The sequence below is a fragment of the Ascaphus truei genome, chromosome 7 (genome assembly GCF_040206685.1).
Source record: "Ascaphus truei isolate aAscTru1 chromosome 7, aAscTru1.hap1, whole genome shotgun sequence".
In the NCBI taxonomy this organism is placed as follows: domain Eukaryota; kingdom Metazoa; phylum Chordata; class Amphibia; order Anura; family Ascaphidae; genus Ascaphus; species Ascaphus truei.
Window position 1 is genome coordinate 16,683,365 of NC_134489.1, and position 24,985 is coordinate 16,708,349.

General features: G+C 45.2%; 2 protein-coding genes across 3 annotated transcripts in view; one reads left to right on the forward strand and one right to left on the reverse strand.

Annotated features, from left to right (window-relative positions):
* Positions 1-725: 725 nt before the first annotated feature.
* TMEM41A (transmembrane protein 41A) lies at positions 726-11,297 on the reverse strand. The gene is made up of 5 exons (XM_075607099.1): positions 11,057-11,297; positions 8,365-8,518; positions 7,505-7,666; positions 5,709-5,847; positions 726-4,568 (listed from the first exon to the last, which is right to left on the reverse strand). The coding sequence occupies exons 1-5, from the start codon at positions 11,158-11,160 to the stop codon at positions 4,360-4,362; spliced, it is 768 nt and encodes a 255-aa protein (XP_075463214.1). The 5' UTR covers positions 11,161-11,297; the 3' UTR covers positions 726-4,359.
* LOC142498747 (peroxisomal bifunctional enzyme-like) overlaps positions 10,134-24,985 on the forward strand; it is a 58,323-nt gene continuing 43,471 nt past the window's right edge. The window contains exons 1-4 of one of the 2 annotated variants that reach the window (XM_075607098.1): positions 10,134-10,448; positions 15,973-16,076; positions 16,161-16,336; positions 23,345-23,456. In XM_075607098.1, the coding sequence (XP_075463213.1) occupies positions 16,199-16,336; positions 23,345-23,456 (250 nt within the window). In that variant the 5' untranslated portion in view covers positions 10,134-10,448; positions 15,973-16,076; positions 16,161-16,198. Of the gene's footprint in view, positions 10,449-15,972; positions 16,077-16,160; positions 16,337-17,314; positions 17,598-23,344; positions 23,457-24,985 lie in introns of those variants that run through there. The other variant, XM_075607097.1, reaches the window with a different exon arrangement.

The following is a 24,985-nucleotide window of genomic DNA, read 5'->3' on the forward strand; positions in this document are numbered from 1 at the left end:
GTACCTCTCACTATGCAACTTAACGCTGTGCCTTCCTGTACCTCTCACTATGCAACTTAACGCTGTGCCTTCCTGTACCTCTCACTATGCAACTTAACGTTGTGCCTTCCTGTACCTCTCACTATGCAACTTAACGCTGTGCCTTCCTGTACCTCTCACTATGCAACTTAACGCTGTGCCTTCCTGTACCTCTCACTATGCAACTTAACGCTGTGCCTTCCTGTACCTCTCACTATGCAACTTAACGCTGTGCCTTCCTGTACCTCTCACTATGCAACTTAACGCTGTGCCTTCCTGTACCTCTCACTATGCAACTTAACGCTGTGCCTTCCTGTACCTCTCACTATGCAACTTAACGCTGTGCCTTCCTGTACCTCTCACTATGCAACTTAACGCTGTGCCTTCCTGTACCTCTCACTATGCAACTTAACGCTGTGCCTTCCTGTACCTCTCACTATGCAACTTAACGCTGTGCCTTCCTGTACCTCTCACTATGCAACTTAACGTTGTGCCTTCCTGTACCTCTCACTATACAACTTAACGCTGTGCCTTCCTGTACCTCTCACTATACAACTTAACGCTGTGCCTTCCTGTACCTCTCACTATACAACTTAACGCTGTGCCTTCCTGTACCTCTCACTATACAACTTAACGTTGTGCCTTCCTGTTTGATTACATCTTTCAGAGCTTGGTGCTACATTATCACGAAACAAAATGAGACTCCCTCATAAAACAATATTGATTTATTCCCACATGAAATCCGTATTCTAAATCTTCAATAGACCCCCGCGATAATCTTTTCTTTAGGCAAAAGAACATAGAGGAAACAACATCACACAAACCAAACAAATATCAGTGCTTTAGGCATAAAAAAAAGGCAATTTCTATAAGGCACGTTGTGTAATAAACCCTTTAGGACCAATGTATTAAATAGGCTAAACGTATGATCGGCTCTCCCAGTCAGAGACCCCAGCAGGGAAGGGGCCAGCAAGTCCATGATAAAGACAGTAAAACACACTGTAACTTTCAGATTAGATGTAGAAACATTTACGGGATAAACGTTCAAACATTATTTGAAAATACTTTACAAAAAGGCAACGATCAGGGGTTCCCAACAGGTCAGGTTTTCAGGATATCCCTGCCTCAGCACAGGTGGCTCAATCAGTCCCTGCTTCAGCACTGGTGGCTCAATCAGAGGCTCAGTCTGAGTGAACCACCTGTGCTGAAGCTGGGCTATCCTGAAAACCTGACCTGTGGGGGGGTGTGGAGCTTGAGGACTGGAGCTGAGCCCCCCCTGCTGTAATGCATGTCACAATCCCCCATGGTGGGAGTGACCTCATTGTGGTTTGTTTAATTGTGACTGAACCAGTTGGGGGTTCTTGAGGCCTGGAGTTGAGAACCACTGACCTAGACTAACGGTCTTAAACAGTTCACAGTCATTAATTCACTTGGGTCCTTTAAAAATCGGAAGCGAAATCACAGTCATTGGATTACACTTGCAGGTCATTGAGAAGTTTGTTTGTTAAAATGCCCCAAGATTCCGGCTTCGGGACAGCACGTGAAGCTGCCGAGCGGATCGGATAACGCGCATGCGCACATATTAAGGGCCACTTGGTCATTTCATTTGCTGTAAGCCCCAGCTAAACTCAAGCAACCCAAGCTGTACGGTGCAGATTTGCACATCTGCCGCATATTTAACCCCTTTGCTCCCAGAGGTGCTTGTAACGCAAAATCAGGTCAACGTCCGTTGCAATAATACTGCTAGGAACTGCTACACAAGGGGACTCCATGGGCGTTATTAAGTGATGCTCGTTGAGTGTGGATTTTAAAATCAGAAGCAGCTCGCCTTGCAATTAAGACATCACCAAAACATTCCTTATACCAGGGGTCTCAAACCTCAGTCCTCCACGGGCACCAACAAGCCAGCTTTTATGGATATCCCTGCTTCAGCACAGGTGGCTCAATTGAAGACTGCTGAAGCAGGGATACCCATAAAAACTGGCCTGTTGTTGGCCCTCGAGGACTGAGTTTGAGACCCCTGCCATATACAATACAAAGAAATGCAGGTTGTTATATTAAAAAAGACCTTCCCTGAGAAAAGTAGGAAAACCCCCCAGTTTCAGCCATCCCGCCCCACCCTCCGACTTTAAGGCTTTCGTCAACCGTAATGTATTTTACCAAACCGCCAACTGCATCAGCTCTGGCAATCAGGGGGGTAACGAGTGCTGAAGCTCAGCAATCAGGGGGGTAACGAGTGCTGAAGCTCAGCAATCAGGGGGGTAACGAGTGCTGAAGCTCAGCAATCAGGGGGGTAACGGGTGCTGAAGCTCAGCAATCAGGGGGGTAACGAGTGCTGAAGCTCAGCAACCCTTTTGTGGATCTCAGCCTTCGTGTCCATGTACTTATCACCTCTCTCTTATGATTCGATGAGTGTCAGTGTCGGAAGAGTGAAGCGATGCCCATATTTTAATGGGCTGTACCAGACTGCGTCCAACATTTACCCCCCTTTTTTTTAGCACCAAAACGTGCCTTTTTATGCCTTGACACAGGGTTGCACTTCTACCGAAGCAAGACGCCTCTTGTGCTTAAATGAAGGCGGTTATTTGCTGCGATCATGGCGATCGGGGCACTATCACATGGTAGCTTGTGTTAACTGCAATGGGAGTTTGTGTTATGGTGCCCTGATCGGCACTATCGCAGTTTAATGAATAACCCCCTAAGAGTTTGATACCTGTAGGTGTTCCCTGTGCATTGCACATGTAAGACTCTATCTACTCGTGCACACAGCTCTGTGCAGGTAACAAGACAATGCAGGCGGTGCGTACGCAGTGGCTGCGCAGAGCGCGTATATTAGCAGCATTCATTTAAAAAACAAACCCCAATTAATACTAAAAATCATTTGGCACCAAAACGACGACGTTTTAAAAGGATCCTTCCGAAGGATATAAAAATGGCAACTCGTTCCCACATAGGACGGACTTTGCCTCTCGCGGTGCGATAAGAAGGGGTGGCTTAGCCGGGTGCAGCCTCTGCTTGGGAAATCGCTGGCAGTGCTCTTTGGATGTCTTTATTTTCCCAACTATATCATACAAAAAGCCAGCACATTGTTAAACCAATGCTGTTCCTGCACAAGGAGGCCCACTCCAGTCCTCAAGGGCCACCAACAGGTCAGGTTTCAAGGATATCCCTGCTTCAGCACAGGTGGCTCAATCAATGGCTCAGTCATTGACTGACGCAGGGATGTCCTTAAAACCTAACCTCTTGCTGGCCCTTGAGGTCTGGCGTTAGCCTCCCCTGCTCAAGGGTTTTGCAATGAATTCCCCTCCATTCACAGGTAGATAACCCACATATACTTACAACACATTATCACAGCTCAGCTTATTCAAAATAGATCAACTAACCCATTTAGCTTTAATTAATTTGAGAGCAGTTCCCCTATTGTGTTACCACCACCCCCCCCCCCCTTTCCATGAATAGGAAGCTAGATTCATTTCAGCTCCGGGGACCCCCTGTTTCCCAAAATACTTCCTGGGGAAAGGAAGCTAGGGTGAACATTCAATGTCCACAGGGACCTGTACTGAAAGTGCCCCTGCTAAATTAAAAAGCCGTATAGGAGTAGGACGCCACCCTTATCTTCACTATAATAGCCCCTCGATTAATTACAGCTGCTGACCACCACCATCACGTTGAATGTGCTCTAATTGATATTATTATATCAATAATAATACGTTTATTTATATGGTGGTAGTCATGTAGAGAGAGCTTTACTAAATAGGCAAAACAGAACACAGGGTGATGTATATGTTTGTGCGTCTGTGTGTGTATCATGATTCCGCGCGGCAGATCCTTTTTTCGGGGAGCAGTCCAGTTAGAATACGTTTTGGCAAAAGTGAGATCAGCGAAGGATCTTCAAAGCAGAAATTGCTTTGCAATGCACAGCAGCGACCTCCACCAACAAGGCCACCAAATACAGCGGATCCAATCAAATAGAGAGAGAAAAAACGGTTTCACTACCGTTACTGCAGATTCTTACCGCGTACACACACACACTATATAAAAGGAGTGATACAAAAGTGACTGAGTTACACAGCTATACAACTTACACCCATTTCACGACTCCTCATGCCGAAAGCCTTTTAGTGCAAAAGACGCCAGTACAGCTCTGTGTTCCATCTCGGACGAGGGTTCGTTCCCTTTGCATCTGACCGTTACATAATCAACATCGAATCATAGTTTTGTACATGAAGTAATTTCTTGAGCCGCCCACAGACTTAATTAAGTATCATTATTGTCATTTCATATAGCGTTTTTCTGGCAAAGAGTAGGTTGAAAGCAGATCCCGCAGCCGGTGTGAGGACCTCACGTGGATTTCTTGCCGTTCGCCAGTTGATCCTTCCCCTCCAGGTGCTGGTGGCCGAATTTCTTGACGATGGTACCTGGAATCAGAGCCACGAGAGCGATTGCCAGAAGCTTGAGCAGCGTCCACCAGGAGAACATGTCATCCAGAGACTTGACTTTGGACAGGATGGAGCCTGTCTGCACGCAGATGAAGTTATATGGCAAGAGACCTGTGTGCGGGGAAGATAGACACGCTCAACCTCTGTGCTGGAGAGGCCAGAAACACATTGCAAAGCGTCTAATGATTTATTTTTTAACATGAGTCAGGAAAGATTCCTCCCCACCGCCACCTTATGAGATATAATTGGCAAATGTTTCACCGAGTCTTTTTTATTTGCCTTCCTCCGGGTCAGTGATTCTGAACAAGGGGTTCAGGAGGTGTCGCCAACAATATGTATCCCAGGCAATACAGTGGGTTCCTGAGCCCGTGTGTGGACAGCGCACTTAGTAGGCCACAAACTGCACCTTAGCATGGGTGGTATAGCTGTGAATTACAGCAGGAGCTTCCAAAGTCGCTCCCCACAATGCATTGCATTCACAGCAGCAAGGCATTGTGGGGTGTCACTTTGTCAGTTACTGCGGCAGGTTCCAGCGATGCCCCCATGCTGTCTGCACACACTGAGGTGCAGTTCGGAGCCTTATTGGTCGTCCCCCACGAGCTCAGGACATTGCACTGCCTGGGATTGGTCACGCTGTTTTGTTACCAATAGTCTGACGAGTCGGCAATAAGATTTATTCATTAAGGATTCGCAGAACAAACATTTTCTAGCAGGAGGTGCACAAAGTAAACAAAAGGTTGGGACCCATCGCTCCGGATTAATATAACTATCAATATAGCAGAAGTACACCCCCCCAATTCTAATATAACACAGGTTTAACTCAATGGACATATAGGTCTCTTTTCAGCTTAATCTACTGTGTTACTATGTAACTTTCAGTTTTTTATTTTTATAACAAGAAGTACAACATGCGTCACAAATACACAATAATAGCGGTGTCTATAGATCATAAATTATATAGCAAGTGCTAATTCTCAGATTTCTTCAGTGCCGTACGTACAAGTGTGTTTCCTTTCTTTATAATAAGTGTTTTTATGCAGCTAAACATCTATGTAGAGTAGAGTGGTTTTTTTTTTAAGGAAAATCAACAAAGATGGGAGATAAAAAACAAAAAAAAGAAAGAAAATAACAAGGACAACTTTCATGTGGCATTTAATATCAGGTAGATAAAGCTACACAGCTCTGTATATCGTGGGAGGTTCCTCTTGGAAACCAAAGGGTGGGAGTATAAAATAAAAAGCGCTCGCTTACCGAGGAGGACGGAGAAGAAGAACCGCCCCAGGGGGATGTTCAGAATGGGAGACGTGAGGTTCAGGAACCAGTTGGGGGTCATGGGGAACAAGCGCAAGGACAACAGGAAGAAGAAAAGGCTGCCACGGTTCTCCTCCACCTGCAGGGAGATGGGGGCGGAGGGGGGACGGGTCAGGGTTGTACACGCCATACACCGGCTCCAGGCTTTTCACTGAGCTGCATCGGAAGAGAGAGCTTCTGCTTCCCCTACCAAAGCAGGACTGGCACAGTGACCTGGAACTAATTGGTTACGGAATATGAAATAATAATTAATAAAACAGAACAGAGGTCCGCTGCTCAAAGAACGTGGGCTAAATCAGGGGTGCGCAAACTTCTGGAGCTGCGCCCCCCTGCTTGCTCTGCTCCAGTGCTCGCGCCCCCCTTACCGGTGTGCCAGCGTCAAATTACACTGCGGAGTCATGTGACATCATGCACCGTCAAGTCACATGACCCATGGCATCATTTGGCACCACGTTGCCTGAAGCATGGCGAGTTATGGAGGCTTCGCGCGGTCCCCCGGAATTTAATTTAAATGCCTTGGGGGAAAAGCGCGGGGCCTCTGTAACTACCATGCCCCCCCAAAAAAATCTTGCGCCGCCCATCAGGTTGCGCACACGTGGGCTAAATAACTATGCAAATCTGAAGCCAGTCGTAGATCAGAGGGATTATAGATGGCTGCTATAGGGACTGTGTGGAGGTGACAATAACTGAGGCGGTTCTGTAAGGTACACAGTTTATCTTATGTCTGAAGCACTTAATCCCGTTATCTGTTATTTGTTTTGTTATTTATGATTGTCACGTGTATTACTGCTGTGAAGCGCTATGTACACCAATGGCGCTATATAAATAAAGACATACATACAAGTGCACTCTATGTCTAACCTACTGCCCTATTGGAGCTCTTACCTATATGGATGCTAGGGGAGAGCAGAGCAAAAGCCAACGTTCGAAGGTGTTGGCAGTGCAAATACCAGGGGACCTGCCCACAATAGAGAGGGCAGTGCCGGGTAAATCCCAGACTAATAGTGTGTACTCTCTAAAATGTGTCTATAGCTAGCCAGCAACCCTGTAAATGCTCTCTTCCAGGTAGGTACCCATGTTCAGAGGCGCTAGCAGCGTAAATAGTGGGACACCTCCTGGATGAGAGCATAAACTGCCAAGTATAGTGACCAAGAGGGGCTTGCTAACCCATAATTAAGCCCAGACCGGTAGCGCAACGTAAAGGGTCCAGGAACTCAGCTATAGTGCCTATGAATGTTGGCAGCCGTTTAGGGGGTCAGAGTACCAGAGCTGTCGGTTCAGAATGACCACAGCATATTGCGCAGCGGAGTACCGGGAGTCTGGGCGTCAAAGCCGTCCTGCCAACCACAGACGTCATAACTAGTTGACCCGATGTACGTTTCGCAACGTTGACCAATATAAGGAGTACCTGGCTTAACCCTCCTCAGTTATTGTCACCTCCACACAGTCCCTATAGCAGCCATCTATAATCCCTGTTATTTAGCCCACGATCCTTGAGCAGCGGACCTCTGTTCCATTTTATTGAGTCTCTGTTTCGTTACTCCTATATTTAAAATATGTCTATTAAAAGTTATGCTTTCATTTCTGTCATAATTACTTTTCCCCAATAGTATTCAGTGCATACAGGTACAGGTAGGGGCTTTTTCTCTCTTTCTCCGTTATTGGTTTAACAAAGTCACATTATTCTGCTCTCGCAGTTCATGACTTCCATTCGCGTGCGACTCGGACGCTGTTACCTTGGCCTGCAGCATGGCTACTTTGTCAGGGAAGTGCTGCACCACAATCTGTTTCCCGAAGGCGTGGGAGAGCAGGTAGCAGCAGGTAGCACCCAGGGAGGTCAGTGTGCAGCAGAGAAACAGGCCCAGCCACTGGCCAAACAGAGCTCCAGCCAGCATGTTCTGCATGGACAGAGGGCAGGCGTTACTTACATTATCTATACATTACTGCACATACACGGGTATGGAATAGACTTGTTCTGCTACTGTAACACTAAAGCAGCTTTTGTAAAGGTTTCTCAAGCAGTGTGTGTGTGTCTGTGTGTGTGTGTGTGTGTGTGTGTGTGTGTGTGTGTGTGTGCACACGTTTTCAGCAGGGTCAGGTTGACATATGGTTCAAAGGCCTCCTGTTATAAAACCTTTGAACCGTGAGTAGGGTGAGGCAATCTGGCAGTTTGTGAACTTTATTTTTGTTGATTGTAAGAATATGGCACAAAAATGGCCTGTTAAAAAAATAAAAATAAACACACACCTAGACATAGATAGATGGGCACAGAGAGAGGGACAGCACGACAGATAGAGGAAAAGACAGTTAAACACACAGAGGAAAAGACAGGCAGACAGAGGAAAAGACAGGCAGGCAGACAGAGGAAAAGACAGACAGACAGACAGACAGACGGAAAGGCAGACAGACAGTGGGAAAGGCAGACAGACAGTGGGAAAGGCAGACAGACAGACAGATGGACAGTGGGACTACGAGTCATGAGCTGCACTCATGGGTGAGGAATATATCCCACTATTGTTAGCTACAAAACCCACAGGTTTTTCTCTGACACCAAGCACGGCTGTGGTTATTTTCATATCAGGATAGCATACTTTACCAGGAAGCTGGATCCAGGGATAGCAAAGCTTTGCTTGTACAGGTAAGCACTACAGAACAGAAGCATCACATACGCCTGGTGCTCCCTCTTATAGAGCTGCAGGAAGTCAGCCAGTTCTCGCAGCTCATCGAGATCTGATGGAAACACCAAGGACCTGGGGAAGAACACACAAAACACAGCATAGGAGCTCGGCCTTAGTACATAACAAATCCTGGTTTATTTCATGAAGCGCTGCAATGCCAGAGACATGGATCAAGGGAAGGAATAGTAACCATCAGGATTGTGTATCTAAACCAACATGCAACATCTATGCTCCCCAAACATACACCAATTAGGAAATGGACAACAATAAGGAAGAGACAAAGTGGATTTTACTGCCCAGATCTCTACCTTACATTTCAGGTTACTATGATCCTAAACATTTCCAAAAGAAACTTTAAAAAAAGATGGCAAATACTTATACATCTCTGTTGATTTTTTCAAGTGCAAAAAGATTAACAGCGAGTAAATATATCTTACCTCAGGAGAGGAGCAGTAAGCGCCCGAAACGTTGTACTGTTTGCACCATTTCTGTGCCACATGGAGCGGAAAAAAAATAATAAGACATTGAATCCATCTCGGACGGATTATTGCAACTCAGATCCAGATCCACAAAAGGGTGCTAAGCTTTAGCACACCTCAGCTCCCATTCATATGATAGGGAGTAAAAGCGTGCAAAATGTTAGCACCCTTGTGTGAACCTGGTCTTAAGTTCTTGTGGAGTGTGTGATCCGCTGTTTATCTTTTTGTACTGTGCGTTGTGTGTGGGAGTTGAGTGTGGAGTCTTCACTGCGGCTACATCAGCACCCCCAAGAGAGACTGACGACACCCAAAAGTGTAAGTCTGTCCAAAAATCTACAGTATTGTTTTGTTTTTGCATACGGCAAATGAACATATCACTTGTGAGCACATTCACATGTCGCAGACAGTTCTGCAACCCTGCTTTCCCCCATTATCTCCTACCACACATTGCTTCTACTGCAGCCAGGGATTCTGGGAAATGGCATGCAAATGAGCATAGTGTCGTCACATTTTGCTTCGTTTTTAAAAGGCATCAAACACCTATTGAAAAATATCCCTATCATTAGTTCCAAAACATTATAGTACTGTGCATTAAATAACTAGATCAATAGGCACGCAGGTGTTGGGCATCGTACTTAATGTGACCTAATGACTTTAAATAACATGGAAAAACAAGGTCTTCCAATCCTAAAATGTCCAGGTCCATCCGCCGCTCACTCCTCGGGACGATCTGATTTCACACAATCATCAGTGCTAAACTTAGAACGGAATATGCGACTCGATATTATCATTGCGGCTTTCACACCTTGGGTAAATGCGTCACGCGATACACTTAATGTCCGAGGGCTGACACAGTCAAGGTGCAGTCCCACTTGGCCCGAGATACTTGTTTTGAGTTTACAAATTGCCTTCACTTCCCTCACCATCCTGATCTATTTCTGTCTAAATAAAATCGCCATAATACAGATAATTTAGGCCACTAAATATTTGCTGCAACCCGTCTGAATACGGTATTTTCTTAAACATTGTTTTACAACTCAGTTTGGCCCACTGCTCCTTTGTAATTGTTGCAGAAGTAATTCCTGTTACTTATTCCCTTTAACCCCTTCACTGCCAACAACACATTATTACTCTGCGTTAAAGAGGTTAGAGAGACCTCATTGCAATCTGCTTCGTGCACAGACTTCACCCTAAGGCCTGATGGCAGTGACTCCTAATGAGTCACATTATTACATCTAATACCCAGGACCATTGCCTAATTATATAATACACCGAGATATTGTCAGGTCGTAACCTGCACCCCTCCCCAATTCTCCTCTCACTCTTGGACTTGACACATCTGTTGTCCTTTCACTGGCCCAGCCCTCCCCCCTCACACCGAGAGCTTTAGTACATAAATGCCCCTTCCGTAACATACTTTGAACCTGCTTCCCCCAGCTGGAGAAGATACCAGCTCTGTCCAAACCTTCTCCAGCACGGGGATGACGACTTCACAGCATAATTAATAAGGACGATTGTGAGAGGTAATTATCACACAGCAACCATATTTATTTTACAGTGTTATTGGTACTAACTTCTACTTTGAGTTATCCTTCTAGATCCTCCTTTTTGTTTTAGTACTTACTCTTAACTGGTTATACCGCAATAATCCATGACATTTGTCCCAGATCTAACTCAATGTTGCATCTCCTCCTCCCCCATCACTCCAGAGCCCGAGCTTCATATCACCCTGTTCTCCCAGGCCCCCTGTCCCGCTCCCCAGGCTCCTGTCCCCTAATCCCCCCCCCCCGCAGGCCCCTCTCCCTTGGTCCGTCTCCCCAGGCACCTGCCCCAGGACTCCTGTTCTCTAGCCCCCCTCCTCAGGCTCCTGGCCCCTGATTCTCGTCTCCTGGTCCCCCTCCCCATGCTCCTGTCCCCCTCTCCACGGGCTCCTGTCCCCCTCTCCACGGGCTCCTGTCCCCCTCTCCACGGGCTGCTGTCCCCGATGCTCGTCTCCTGTCTCCCCTCCACAGGCTCTTGTCCCACCTCCCTAGGCTCCTGTCCCCCCCTCCCAAGGCTCCAGTTCGCTAGTCCCCCTCACCAGACTCCTGTCCTACTTCCCCAGGCTCCTCTCCCAGCCTCCAACACCCACCTCTCGGCCTCCTGTCCCAGCCCGGGCCGTAGCTTGGTGCTCAGCACGTACAGGTAGATGGTGGCACTGGCGAACACAAAGAAGAAGCCGGCTAGGGAGCGCATGGCGCCGGGACGGTTGAACCGAGATTCCCCCCGGAACGGAAAGCACGCGCGCAGCAGAGACCGGGGGAGCACACAAGGAGCAGGGACCGAGAGGACAGGGGGGCGGAATACTATGTGACGCCAAGAGCTGTCACCATGGCAACTGAAGCCAGCAAGCAGGCCCAAAGTCCACACACAGGAATTTAATTATGTATCAAAGTCTCAATGGCTCAACATTAATGCAGAAACAGCAGCAGATTTACCCGAGACAAATTAATCATTGTTTTTATTCTCATCAATGTTATGTTGTTTTGCCATCATGGATTTTAACTGGGCAGCTTTAAACAGGATTACCCACATAGATTGTAAGATATTTGGGGCAGGACTTGTTTTTGCCTTGGGGTGTCATTTACCTCTTCCCCTTATTCCCATTGTTTTTCATTTACTTAGCTTCTATTGTAATGTTGTAAAGTGTACACTATTGATGCTATATAAATAAAATGATGCATTCATAATTACAGAATAACGGCTTGTGACAATAAACACACATTGAGACCATAGCCCATTCCATCTGTGGCCATATAGCAGACCATCCAACATTGCTTGAGCACACTGAAATAGTTACACAACACGTAACTTCCTCCGTCATTGTGGGATACAAGCGCTTACAAGATTTTACCAACAAAACACTACAAATGGGGGATTTGTTTGTATGTACATTTATATATCACTGTTGATACATTCCCCATAACATGTTGTTCATTATTACATCAGTCATTCATCTGAAAGGTGAAGAAATGACTAGAAGGTTCCAAATTTCAACCAATGGGCGCCAGGCAGCGCAATGCTCCTCGGCTCCCACACCTGCAATAGGTACAACTGGTTTTAATAGGTACAGGACATACAAACTAGGTAGAGTTGGAAGGTACGCCATAGAGGTCATGATTACAGAGTCAGGGAAACATATGATTGAGAAAGTGTGTACATTTTCCTTATAGAGGTATTTAGGTTACACAGAAAAAATTGACAGCAGATGCCCACTTGGCCCACCTAGTCTGCCAACTTTTTATTTATTGCATGCCCCCAGCAGCAAAGCGGTAAGAGAAAATGGGGCATATTTTCTTTGAAAGACATGGGGGCCTATGCAGAGAGCAGCGAATTTTAAAATTGGCGAATTTATTAAAAAGTAGCTTTTTTGGAGAGTTTTAATCTCCATATGCAGAAAAGTGCGAATTCTGCTATGTTTAACATGGATGCGTGTGGCGAGTTTAAATTGGCGAGATGCGCGCTTCAGAAATGTGTTAAAACAAATTTGCGCCTTTTTTTTTCCCTTTGCAATGGCCGCGAGCGGCAGTTTTTTTTTGCGAGGCAAAACGGAGACAATCGCGCCATTTTATTGGCGCGAACAGCCGCTAGATGCCGTTCGCGCCTCTCTGCATACGGATATTTTTAAAACTGGCGAGATTGAGGTTCTCGCCAGCCGCGAGGCGAGTTTTACAAATAGAAAAGAAAAATTGGCGCGTTTTTCGGAACTCGCCATTTTCTGCTGCTTTCTGCGCGATTTTCTCCAAAAAATGGCGAATTTCGAAATAGCGCTGCTCTCTGCATAGGCCCCATGGTGTATTTTGTGTCCCAGAATGTCACCATGTTTGCCCTGAGACATTATACACCCCTTTGTGTTTGTGTTTATTAGGACAGATATGAATCTCATTATCAGTTTGATCCTGGGACACCAGACACAGAAGCGGTACAATGGATGGAATAGATAGTTACACTGGATGGAATAGATAGTTACACTGAAGTTGGTGACCAGTTTAAAGTTATTTAATTGATACAATCATCTGACACAAATGTAGAATGAAATCAGCAGTCAGCGCTTCCATTGGTCCAGACTCCAGCACAGCTGCGCTTCCATTGGTCCAGACTCCAGCACAGCTGCGCTTCCATTGGTTGCCTTTTAACCAATCAGGAGTTTCAGTCCAACAAAGGAGCTGATATGCCAGCTGTCAAAGCAGCTTGAGTTCTGATTGGTTAAGGCCTTTTAAGGCGGCTCCTTGCGGGTAACTTTTCCCCTTGTTACTCCTCCGTTGCACTTTGTGTCAGATCTGAAGCAGGGAACATGGCAGCCACACGACGCCTGTCACACACGGTGGCCGTGATCACTATCAACCACCCGCCTGTCAATGCGCTGAGGTAACCTGTAGTCCCCGCATTCCCAAAACGGCAACTACAAGTCCCATAATGCACCGGGGGTCAGGAGTCCTTTCATTAACAGCTCAACGGCAGAGCTACAAGTCCCTTAATGCGCTGTGCTTGGGGCCCCTTTACCTAGCAGAGCTCCCTCATTCTCTATATATGTATAGGACAACAAGATCCACAATGCAATGGTGCATGGGGCCCCTTTACCTAGCAGAGCTCCCTCATTCTCTATATATGTATAGGACAACAAGCTCCACAATGCAATGGTGCATGGGGCCCCTTTACCTAGCAGTCCCCGCATTCCCAAAACGGCAACTACAAGTCCCATAATGCACCGGGGGTCAGGAGTCCGTTCATTAACAGCTCAACTGCAGAGCTACAAGTCCCATAATGCACCGGGGGTCAGGAGTCCGTTCATTAACAGCTCAACGGCAGAGCTACAAGTCCCATAATGCGCTGTGCTTGGGGCCCCTTTACCTAGCAGAGCTCCCTCATTCTCTATATATGTATAGGACAACAAGTCCCACAGTGCAATGGTGCATGGGGCCCCGAGCTCTCTAATTCGTTATATGAAAGAGAGAGAGAGACTACATTATATGTAAACTTCTCAGAGAGAGACAGACTGATGATTTACTTCAGAAAGGCCCATTTACAGAGCCAAAACATTGACAGTTTTGCAATAAACTTTACTTTTTCTAAGTCCTGGACTGCCGCCTCCATCTTTTCTGTATGCCAATCCCCCAACGCTTTGTACGCAGGCAAGACACTATTTCTATATATATTGGCCTTTGCGTCAGGAACTCCTTTTCCTAATGTTACTTTTATGCCTGAAGCGGTTATTCCCATTGTGCATTATATTATTATGTCACATGTATTACTGCTGTGATGTGCTATATAAATAAAGAGATCTCTGTCTATATTTGTCTCTCTATCTATCTATCTATCTATCTATCTATCTATCTATCTATCTATCTATCTATCTATCTATCTATCTATCTATCTATCTATCTCTCTGTCTCTCATAGAAGAGAAGCCGCACTCACGAAACAGCAGTTTCTTGTCTGGGTGCACTATTCCTGGGGATAATTAATCTAAAACAAATTATAGTAGGCGCTTACAGGTTACTTTTAATTACATACAAAATGTATTCACTACTTCAACGTTTCGATCCTATTCCATCCTGAGAAAGGTCCTGGAACCAAAACGTTGATGTAGTTAATGCATTTTGTATGTAAAGCAAAGTAACCTGTGAGTGCCAAGTATAATTTGCTTTAGGTTATTTCGGTATATAAAACCACAATAGCCATAATGTGCTTTGGCTGGGAACCCTCCACGCAATGTAAATCTTCTTTGTTCCAAGACTGAATTATATAATAATGATACTTTACAAACAACGAATAATTCCTGCCACCCTATATCTCCCTTTCTCAGGACATCCTGTGTGTAAACCAGACTGTCTGAGCACTGCTCAGCCTCTTCATATTTCATTAATATTTCTTTTTGCTGCATCAACATTAAGACATGTTTTTTTTTTGCCTTCCTGTGAATCAGTATAAATATATCTCATTTTAACCCAAAATACCCTGCCTGGGAGTTTTTTTTTTACAATGCACAGGGAGTTATTCATTCAACTGCGATAATGCCTATCGGGGCACTATAGCATGGACGTTCCTGTTGAAATCAATAGGAGTTTCAGTGCGATAGAGCCCAGATCGGCAGTCGCATTTTAATGAGTAACTAAAGTGTTATTTCCCGACTTCTGCGTAGTGTACACACTGTACTCCAGAAGATGGCACAGTGTCGCAGCTTTCTCTTGTTCTGAGTTGTGTAAGAAGTGCATTTAAATGTAGTTCTTCAATCTCTGCAGCGGTTGCAGCAGATATTTCCATATATTTATTAATGCAGCAGTGCTAGCCATATATATAAAAGTAAAAAATACATCAGCTATTTTTATAAAATTAGTTTTATGCATCCAAAACCTGTTTTGTGCCTTTTCATTGGGTTGGTTTTGTTACGAATGGCACAGAATTGGCTTTTTCTTGATAAACATGTAAACGGTGATGGCAGCTACAGTAGATATTTTTAAAGAATGGTTGGACATCTCATTAGAAAGGAAAGGTATCCAGGGATATGCTGTAGAAGTTAAACATAAGAAGGGTGTTGATTCAGGGAGACATCTGATTACCGTTACTGTGGTCTGTAAGGATTTGTTTTTCCCCCTTAAACATAATGGTCAAATATTGCACAGGGTTTTTTTATTTGCTTCCTCTGGGTCAATAGAATATAAATATAAGATGCGTTTCTCGCCCAATTAGAATGTAACAAAGGATAGACAGATGTGTTTTTTTTTCAACCTAATCTACCATATAACTATGTATGTAACAATATTGCTCCGTAAACATCTTCCCACATTATCTGTTCACCATTTGTGTATTAGATTGACTAATATTAGAGGTGTCTTTATGAACTAGAACAAAATAAAGCGTCAAGCAAACAGGAAGTTGAAGAGCAATGTAGACAAAGAACAAGAGATGATGCTTTCAACGTGGTAAATGACCACAAATCAATGGAGCTTCAGTACCCATGGTTTACAGTGATTTCATTACGTGAATCTTCTTTGCTGTGTTTTCTCAGCTCTGCCGTCCTTCGGTCGCTGGTGAAGGAGTTTGGAGATGCTGACAAGGATCCCTCGGTGGAGGCGATTGTTCTGTCGGGCGCCAATGGGAAGTTCAGTGCAGGTAAGCGCTTGGGTCCAGTGCCCCAGCTCTCCCTACACAGTGTGTTCTATGTGTTCTTACCCTGTGTCCTCTCTGCTGCCACAGGTGCCGACTTACGGGAGTTCTCCACCTAGGCTGTCAAGATGATCCACTCTCAAGAGAAATTAATTGGCACAATTGAAGGCAGCAGGAAGCCTGTGGTGGCTGCCATAGAAGGAGTTGCCCTGGGAGGGGGGCTGGAGCTGGCACTGGCGTGTCATTACAGGGTGGCAGATATACAGGTGCAGTCACCATGCTATGTAGTGCCAGTCGCATATGCAGCTCTTTGCAGTGCAAGCTGGCAGGAAAGTAATATAGTAGTCAATGTTGAAAAAAAGACGTACAGATGTAGCAAAACGTAACGTCTTTGGTGCCGCTCGCGATCACGCAATCGTGATGGTGGCAGCATCAAAGGATTAATGTTGCAGGGGGTCCCATAGAAAAGCGTGGACCTACCAGAACGCCGTCGTGGCAGACGCTGTCCCCAGCGCCGCAGACTTTTGCTTTTTCATCTGCGTCGCTGGGGATAGTAGCTCTTACTACAATTGTATACGACAAGTAACAAAAAAGTCCAGAGCAACATCCAATGTGACAAAAATACACAGTGAAATACCTATACATCTCTTGAAAAAGGGTCATTTAGTTAACCCTTTGGCCAAAGCGTATAAGCCTGCGAGCCACTTCAAGACATGACTAATTTGCAGGTCCTAACACTAACTGATTCAAATTCTTATTTACCTCTATAATTAGAGGAAGAATGGTCCTAGCATTGAACCTGTCACAACCAGCTGCATGAAAAGAAAACCTGCTTACTTGGAAAGTGGGGAGGGGCGAGCTTAAACCCTGGGAGGGAGTAGCTACTGACCTCCAAAACAGCTGAGACCAGCTGGACAAAGTTAACAAACACACAGATACCCAGCAAGCTCTCAGAAACCCCCCCAAATTACCACAACGTGTGTGTGTGTGTGTGTGTGTGTGTGTGTGTGTGTGTGTGTGTGTCAAAAGGAGTACTACTGGGCGTGGCTAAATGTATACAACAAGAAACAAAGAAGTCCAGAGCAACATCCAATGTGACAAAAATACAGTGAAATAACTATACATCTCTTGAAAAAGGGTCATTTAGTTAACCCTTTGGCCAAAGTGTATAAGCCTTCAAGGCATGACCAATTCTCAGGTCCTAACACTAACTGATTAAAATTCTTATTTACCTCTATAATTAGAGGAAGAATGGTTCTAGCATTGAACCTGTCACAACCAGCTGCACGAAAAGAAAACCTGCTTACTTGGAAAGTGGGGAGGGGCGAGCTTAAACCCTGGAAGGGAGGGGTCACTGACTTACGGGAGTTCTTCACCTCGGCTGTCAAGATGATCCACTCTCAAGACGAAATAAATCGCACAATTGAAGGCAGCAGGAAGCCTGTGATGGCTGCCATAGAAGGAGTTGCCCTGGGAGGGGGGCTGGAGCTGGCACTGGCGTGTCACTACAGGGTGGCAAATATACAGGTGCAGTCACCATGCTATGTAGTGCCAGTCGCATATGCAGTTCTTTGCAATGCAAGCTGGCAAGAAAGTAATATAGTAGTCAATGTTGAAACAAAAACGTACAGATGTAGCAAGACGTAACGTGTTTGTCGCCACTCGCGATCACTCAACCGCGATAATGGCGACACCAAAGGATTAATGTTGCAGGGGGTCTCATAGAAAAGCGTGGACCTACCAGAACGCCGTCGCGGTAGACAGTGTCCCCAGCGCCGCAGACTTTTGTTTTTTCATTTGCGTCGCTGGGGACAGTAACTCTTACTACATTTGTATACACACAGATTCCCAACAAGCTCTGAGAAACCCCAAACATTACCACACACACATATATATATATATATATATATAAGTTTCCAAAGGAGTGCTACTGGGCATGGCTAAATGTAGACAACAAAAAACAAAGATGCCCAAAGCTACTTCCAATGTCACAAAAATACACAGTGCAATACCTATATATTCTCTTGAAAAAGGGTCATTTAGCCAAAGGGTTAAATTAAATGAAAGGAAAAGAAATAGAGTGCGCAGCTAATGAACCATTTAACTTAAACCCACTAATAGTGAAATAGTGTTTTATATGAATACCACCCTCGATCAGAGGGTGTGAATAATAACATACAATATCTGTGTTATCAGTGTCGGCTGCAGCTGTTAATGGGTCAGGGTGGCTCAACACTCCAACAGCACTAAACAAACAGGAAACAAAAAAACAGCTCAACCGCATAGTGAAGTACATCAAAATATAAATTAATTTGTGAAGAAGGTAAGTATTAGGCGTACATCAGATTAAAAGAACAAACGCATTGAGTGCAAACAGCACAACAGGTTACCACTCGGTAGCAGGCATCGCGAAGCACTGGAAATCACAGCTAAGGAGATTTGTGGGGTCCTCCTCACGCCCTCGTGCAGGGTGTTACAGGAACCCGATCAATCCGGTGGATCAGCCTCGTTGGGGGAAGATTCCTCCCAATGGTATCGGCATGTGTGGTCTCACCAGAGAACCGCGTCGCAACCATATGACGTCACAGCGACGTGAGTCAGAGTCCCTTCCGTACACGTGGTACGTGAAATCGGTCCGATGCGGAACAAAGTCCCAGTCGCACCAGAACAGTGGGGATACTGCTTAAAGTCACAGTCACAATGACTCATTAAGACACCAAGCAGGAAAACAGGGGCTAATATCGGACACTGTGACTTTAAGCAGTATCCCCACTGTTCTGGTGCGACTGGGACTTTGTTCCGCATCGGACCGATTTCACGTACCACGTGTACGGAAGGGACTCTGACTCACGTCGCTGTGACGTCATATGGTTGCGACGCGGTTCTCTGGTGAGACCACACATGCCGATACCATTGGGAGGAATCTTCCCCCAACGAGACTGATCCACCGGATTGATCGGGTTCCTGTAACACCCTGCACGAGGGCGTGAGGAGGACCCCACAAATCTCCTTAGCTGTGATTTCCAGTGCTTCGCGATGCCTGCTACCGAGTGGTAACCTGTTGTGCTGTTTGCACTCAATGCGTTTGTTCTTTTAATCTGATGTACGCCTAATACTTACCTTCTTCACAAATTAATTATATTTTGATGTACTTCACTATGCGGTTTGCGCTGTTTTTTTGTTTCCTGTTAAATTAAATGACCCTTTTTCAAGAGAATATACAGTATAGGTATTGCACTTTGTATTTTTGTCACATTGGAAGTAGCTTTGGGCATCTTTGTTTGTTTTTTGTTGTATAAATTTGTATACGCATTAAGTTCAACCTTCTATTTAATGCGTAATAACATAATGAAACGCCCTACATTTATATTATATAAAATATAGAGTCACTTTATTTTGTATAAAATGTAGATACACTATGTTTACATTATTACATTATATAAAATATGGACACCCTGTTTATATTGTATAAATGAAAGAGACGCACTACATTTGGTTTATATTAATATTTTTCTGGAGGAAGCTAACTAAATCCCCCCCCCCCCTACTCCAGCATATATCATTTGTATTTCACAGGGGCAATTGTAAATATTTATGATATTGCTTCTTGAACCAATTCTTTGCTTATAGATATTATATACATATGGCCCCAGCACGCAACAATAGAAGCAATGAACAATAGTCGATTGGAATAAGTCAAAAGTGAATTTGAAAAATTATTTAAGCAGCTATACATGGAACCCAATAGCAGGGTATGGAGACAACCTCTCCTGTAGAGACAACCACACCAAGGAGAGAGAGGGGTGGGGGTGGGGGGGGGAAACAAGGGGGAAAGCATAAAAACACAAAAGGGGGAGAAAACAATATATACGTACAATACACGTAATGGATGGGGGTAATAAAATAATAAAGGGCAATGTTAATGTTTCGGGACCATAGACGCCCCTTCTTCAAGCCCGTTCCCACAGATGTAATATATCTGTGGTACTTCCCTAATTACCCCACCTCCACTCAAATATATCTCAATGGAAACAGCCCAGGAAGAGCACAGTATGCTAATACAAAAGAAAGGATGGTTCTAAGCACCTAAAGCCAGCCCTTTCTGAGGGATCACTGGCAAGCCACCTATTAGCATAAACCAAACTATAGCTAGTGAAAGCCCAAGCATCAGGCAGCTAGAGGTAGTGAGAGCCCAAGCATCAGGCAGCTAGAGGTAGTGACAGCCCAGGTATCAGGCAGCTAGAGGCAGTGAGAGCCCAAGCATCAGGCAGCTAGAGGTAGTGACAGCCCAGGCATCAGGCAGCTAGAGGTAGGGAAAGCCCAAGCATCAGGCAGCTAGAGGCAGTGAGAGCCCAAGCATCAGGCAGCTAGAGGCAGTGAGAGCCCAAGCATCAGGCAGCTAGAGGTAGTGAAAGCCCAAGCATCAGACAGCTAGAGGTAGTGAAAGCCCAAGCATCAGACAGCTAGAGGTAGTGACAGCCCAGGCATCAGACAGCTAGAGGTAGTGAGAGCCCAAGCATCAGGCAGCTAGAGGTAGTGAGAGCCCAAGCATCAGGCAGCTAGAGGTAGTGACAGCCCAGGCATCAGGCAGCTAGAGGTAGTGAAAGCCCAAGCATCAGGCAGCTAGAGGTAGTGAAAGGCAGCTAGAGATAGTGAAAGCCCAAGCATCAGGCAGCTAGAGGTAGTGAGAGCCCACGCATCAGGCAGCTAGAGGTAGTGAGAGCCCAAGCATCAGGCAGCTAGAGGCAGTGATAGCCCAAGCATCAGGCAGCTAGAGGCAGTGATAGCCCAAGCATCAGACAGCTAGAGGTAGTGACAGCCCAAGCATCAGGCAGCTAGAGGTAGTGACAGCCCAGGCATCAGGCAGCTAGAGGTAGTGACAGCCCAGGCATCAGGCAGCTAGAGGTAGTGAGAGCCCAAGCATCAGGCAGCTAGAGGCAGTGAGAGCCCAGGCATCAGGCAGCTAGAGGTAGTGACAGCCCAGGCATCAGGCAGCTAGAGGTAGTGACAGCCCAGGCATCAGACAGCTAGAGGTAGTGAGAGCCCAAGCATCAGGCAGCTAGAGGTAGTGACAGCCCAGGCATCAGGCAGCTAGAGGTAGTGACAGCCCAGGCATCAGGCAGCTAGAGGTAGTGACAGCCCAGGTATCAGGCAGCTAGAGGTAGTGAGAGCCCAGGCATGAGACAGCTAGAGGTAGTGACAGCCCAGGCATCAGGCAGCTAGAGGTAGTGAAAGCCCAAGCATCAGGCAGCTAGAGGTAGTGAAAGCCCAGGCATCAGGCAGCTAGAGGTAGTGACAGCCCAGGCATCAGGCAGCTAGAGGTAGTGACAGCCCAGGTATCAGGCAGCTAGAGGTAGTGAGAGCCCAGGCATGAGACAGCTAGAGGTAGTGAAAGCCCAGGCATCAGGCAGCTAGAGGTAGTGAGAGCCCAAGCATCAGGCAGCTAGAGGTAGTGAGAGCCCAAGCATCAGGCAGCTAGAGGTAGCGAAAGCCCAAGCATCAGGCAGCTAGAGGTAGTGAAAGCCCAAGCATCAGACAGCTAGAGGTAGTGAGAGCCCAAGCATCAGGCAGCTAGAGGTAGTGAAAGCCCAAGCATTAGGCAGCTAGAGATAGTGAAAGCCAAGCATCAAGCAGCTAGAGGTAGACAAAATGAAGAAAAGCTGCAGTATACAAATCCTCTGCTGTAATAGGCGTCAGTGTGTCTCCTGGGGTGGTCTGCAACAGGGACTGCTTGGGCTTTCACAAGCTTTAGTTGGGCTGTTTCCATTGAGATATATTTGAGTGGAGGTGGGGTAATTAGGGAAGTACCACAGATATATTACATCTGTGGGAACGGGCTTGAAGAAGGGGCGTCTATGGCCCCGAAACGTTAACGTTGCCCCCCTATTATTTTATTACCCCCATCCATTACGTGTATTGTACGTAAATATTGTTTTCTTCCCCTTTTGTGTTTTTATGCTTTCCCCCTTGTTTCCCCCCCACCCCTCTCTCTCCTTGGTGTGGTTGTCTCTACAGGAGAGGTTGTCTCCATACCCTGCTATTGGGTTCCATGTATAGCTGCTTAAATAATTTTTAAAATTCACTTTTGATTTATTCTAATTGACTATTGTTCATTGCTTGTATTGTTGCGTGCTGGGGCCATATGTATATATATATATATATATCTATTCACCTTGGGGTGATAGAGGTTCACCCTGCTTCCGTGCACCAATTCACTTTATTTGTTTGTTTATCAGTGATGTGGAGTGCTACCTAACAGACACATACTTTTAATACTTTGCTTATGTTTTAATATGTTCAGTATATCCCTGTATGCTTGTCCTTCCTAAGAAGATATCCACACATTTTCTGAAACATAACCACTGGTTCTACCATCACATGCGCCAAAAGTTACAAATGCCACATTTGCACGGCCCTAAATCTTTCCTTCGGTGTTGATGAAATCTACTTTCCTTTAATCCCGCAGTTTAACACTTTGCGACATATTAAGAACTTTGAATGGACCTTGAGTATGTTTTGTAAATGGGAATCACATCCTCTTATTCGCCTCCTTTTCCTAAAGATCGATGCGGTGCAAATCATTGCCTCTTTCTGCCCTTTGGGGTCTGCCGTGCAGAACTGAGCTGCAGTAATGTGGTGTAGCGATTGCACCTCCGATATGGCTGCATGCAGGCACTTTGGGTCTAATTGTACAGCAAGTTGGAAATGGAACGCATTATATAAATAGAATAATAATAATAGCATGTTCTTGTATAGCGCTGCTAGTTTTACGCAGCGCTTTACAGAGACATTTTGCAGGCACAGGTCCCTGCCCCGTGGAGCTTACAATCTACAGTTTTGGCGCCTGAGGCACAGGGAGATAAAGTGACTTGCCCAAGGTCACAAGGAGCCGACACTGGTAATTGAACCAGGCTCCTTCAAACTCTCAGTGCTAGTCAGTGTCGTTACTCACTGAGCCACTCCCTCTCCCTGGATAGGATAGGTTATAGTCGAACTTGAGGCAATGAAGCCCAGTGTGAGCAAGATACTCGCGTCCTTGAACATGTCACCTTATCTCTCCCTGCATGTGACCTCCACAATTAGATTGTAAGCCCCTAGAACAAAGGACATTCTGCCTGGAAAATTGTACTCGCAACAGAAATGTGCAGTGAATATTGGTAATAATTAATGATCGTTATTAGAAGCAGGAATGCACTGTGCTTATAGGATTCTCTATATAATGCTGCAATCTCTGTGAGTCCAATGTGTACATTATTATTGTGTCGTTATTACAGGCCCATGTGGGCCTCCCTGAAGTTCTCATCGGGATCCTCCCTGCAGCTGGAGGGACACAGCGCCTTCCCCGGTTAATAGGCGTTCCTGCCGCATTGGATATGATCGTTAGAGGTAATGAGTGTTAAAAGTGTAATCCCTCCTAACGAGCTCTTGGCTAAAATAATTCAAAGCTAATATTCCGCACTCTCACTTTTATACCATTTTACTGACGTTTTATACCATTTAATGAAGGGGTTTGGATATAAAGTGCAGGAAATAAAAATAGCACATTTACACGTCTCAGACATGCCCACAAATCTGCCTTTCCCCCGTTATCTCTTGGCATACAATGCTTCCACTGCAGCTAGGGATTCTGGGTAATGACATGCAAATGCGCACTCGCAGTGTGTCACACTTTGCTTCTTGTCCATCTTCACATGGATTCCTATAAGTTTATCCCTGCCGTATTACACAGCTTTATCAGCAGTGCTATAGAAAATATGTGGCAGGGGCAGACTCCCATTAGGTAGCATAAAAGGTTTGCCAAAAGGTAAGCAGAACAAGCATGTATGTATATCTCTATTTATATAGTTACATAGTTACATAGATGAGTTTGAAAAAAGACGTACGTCCATCAAGTTCAACCTATACTAAATATAGACAACAGATACTTTATCCTATATCTATACTTATTGATCCAGAGGAAGGCAAACAAAAAACCCCAGAGTCATATCATCCAATGATATCTCGTAAGGGGAAAAATAAATTCCTTCCTGACTCCAAGAATTGGCAGTCGGATTAATCCTTGGATGAACATCCTTCCCATGTTTACTTATTTGGTATATCCCTGTATACCTTTCCTTTCTAAAAAGATGTCCAACCTTTTTTTGAACAAATCTACTGTATCTGCCTTCACTGTCTCCATGGGTAATGAATTCCACATTTTAACTGCCCTTACTGTAAAGAACCCTTTCCTTTGTTGCTGGTGAAATCTCCTTACCTCCAACCTTAAGGGATGGCCCCCGAGTCCTTTGTACTGCCCGTGGGATGAATAGTTATTTTGAAAGCTCCTTGTATTGTCCCCAAATATATTTGTATATAGTTATCATATCCCCTCTTAGAAGCCTCTTTTCTAATGTAAATAAATCTAATTTAGCAAGCCTCTCCTCATAAATTAAATTGTCATCCCCTTTATTAATTTAGTGGCTCTTCTCTGCACTCTCTCTAGTTGCATAATGTATTTTCTAAGGAGTGGTGCCCAAAATTGTACTCCATTTTCAAGGTGAGGTCTTACTAATGCTTTGTAAAGGGGCATGATTATGTTTTCTTCCCTTCCATCCATTGCCCGTTTAATGCAAGATAAGATCTTGTTTGCCTTTGCAGCTACAGCATGACATTGGGCACTATTGCTAAGCCTGCTGTCTACAAGCACTCCTAAATCCTTCTCTATCAAGGATTCCCCCAATTTATCCTCATTTAATTTGTAAGTCGCCTGTTTATTTTTGCATCCCAAATGCATAACCTTACATTTATCTGTATTAAACCTCATCTGCCATTTACCTGCCCACGTTTCCAGTCTCTCCAAGTCCTTCTGAAGAGAAATTACATCCGGCTCTGATTCTACTACCTTACATAATTTAGTATCAGAACACAAAACCCCA

Bases quoted from the DNA above. Each gene is read 5' to 3' on its own strand.
- TMEM41A (XM_075607099.1), bottom strand. From the start codon at position 11,160: ATGCGCTCCCTAGCCGGCTTCTTCTTTGTGTTCGCCAGTGCCACCATC. The intron at 7,667-8,364 runs GTAAAGTATGCT...CTGTCCATGCAG, and splicing joins TCCCTGGATCCAGCTTCCTG to AACATGCTGGCTGGAGCTCT. The intron at 5,848-7,504 runs GTAACAGCGTCC...ATCTCCCTGCAG, and splicing joins TAGCCATGCTGCAGGCCAAG to GTGGAGGAGAACCGTGGCAG.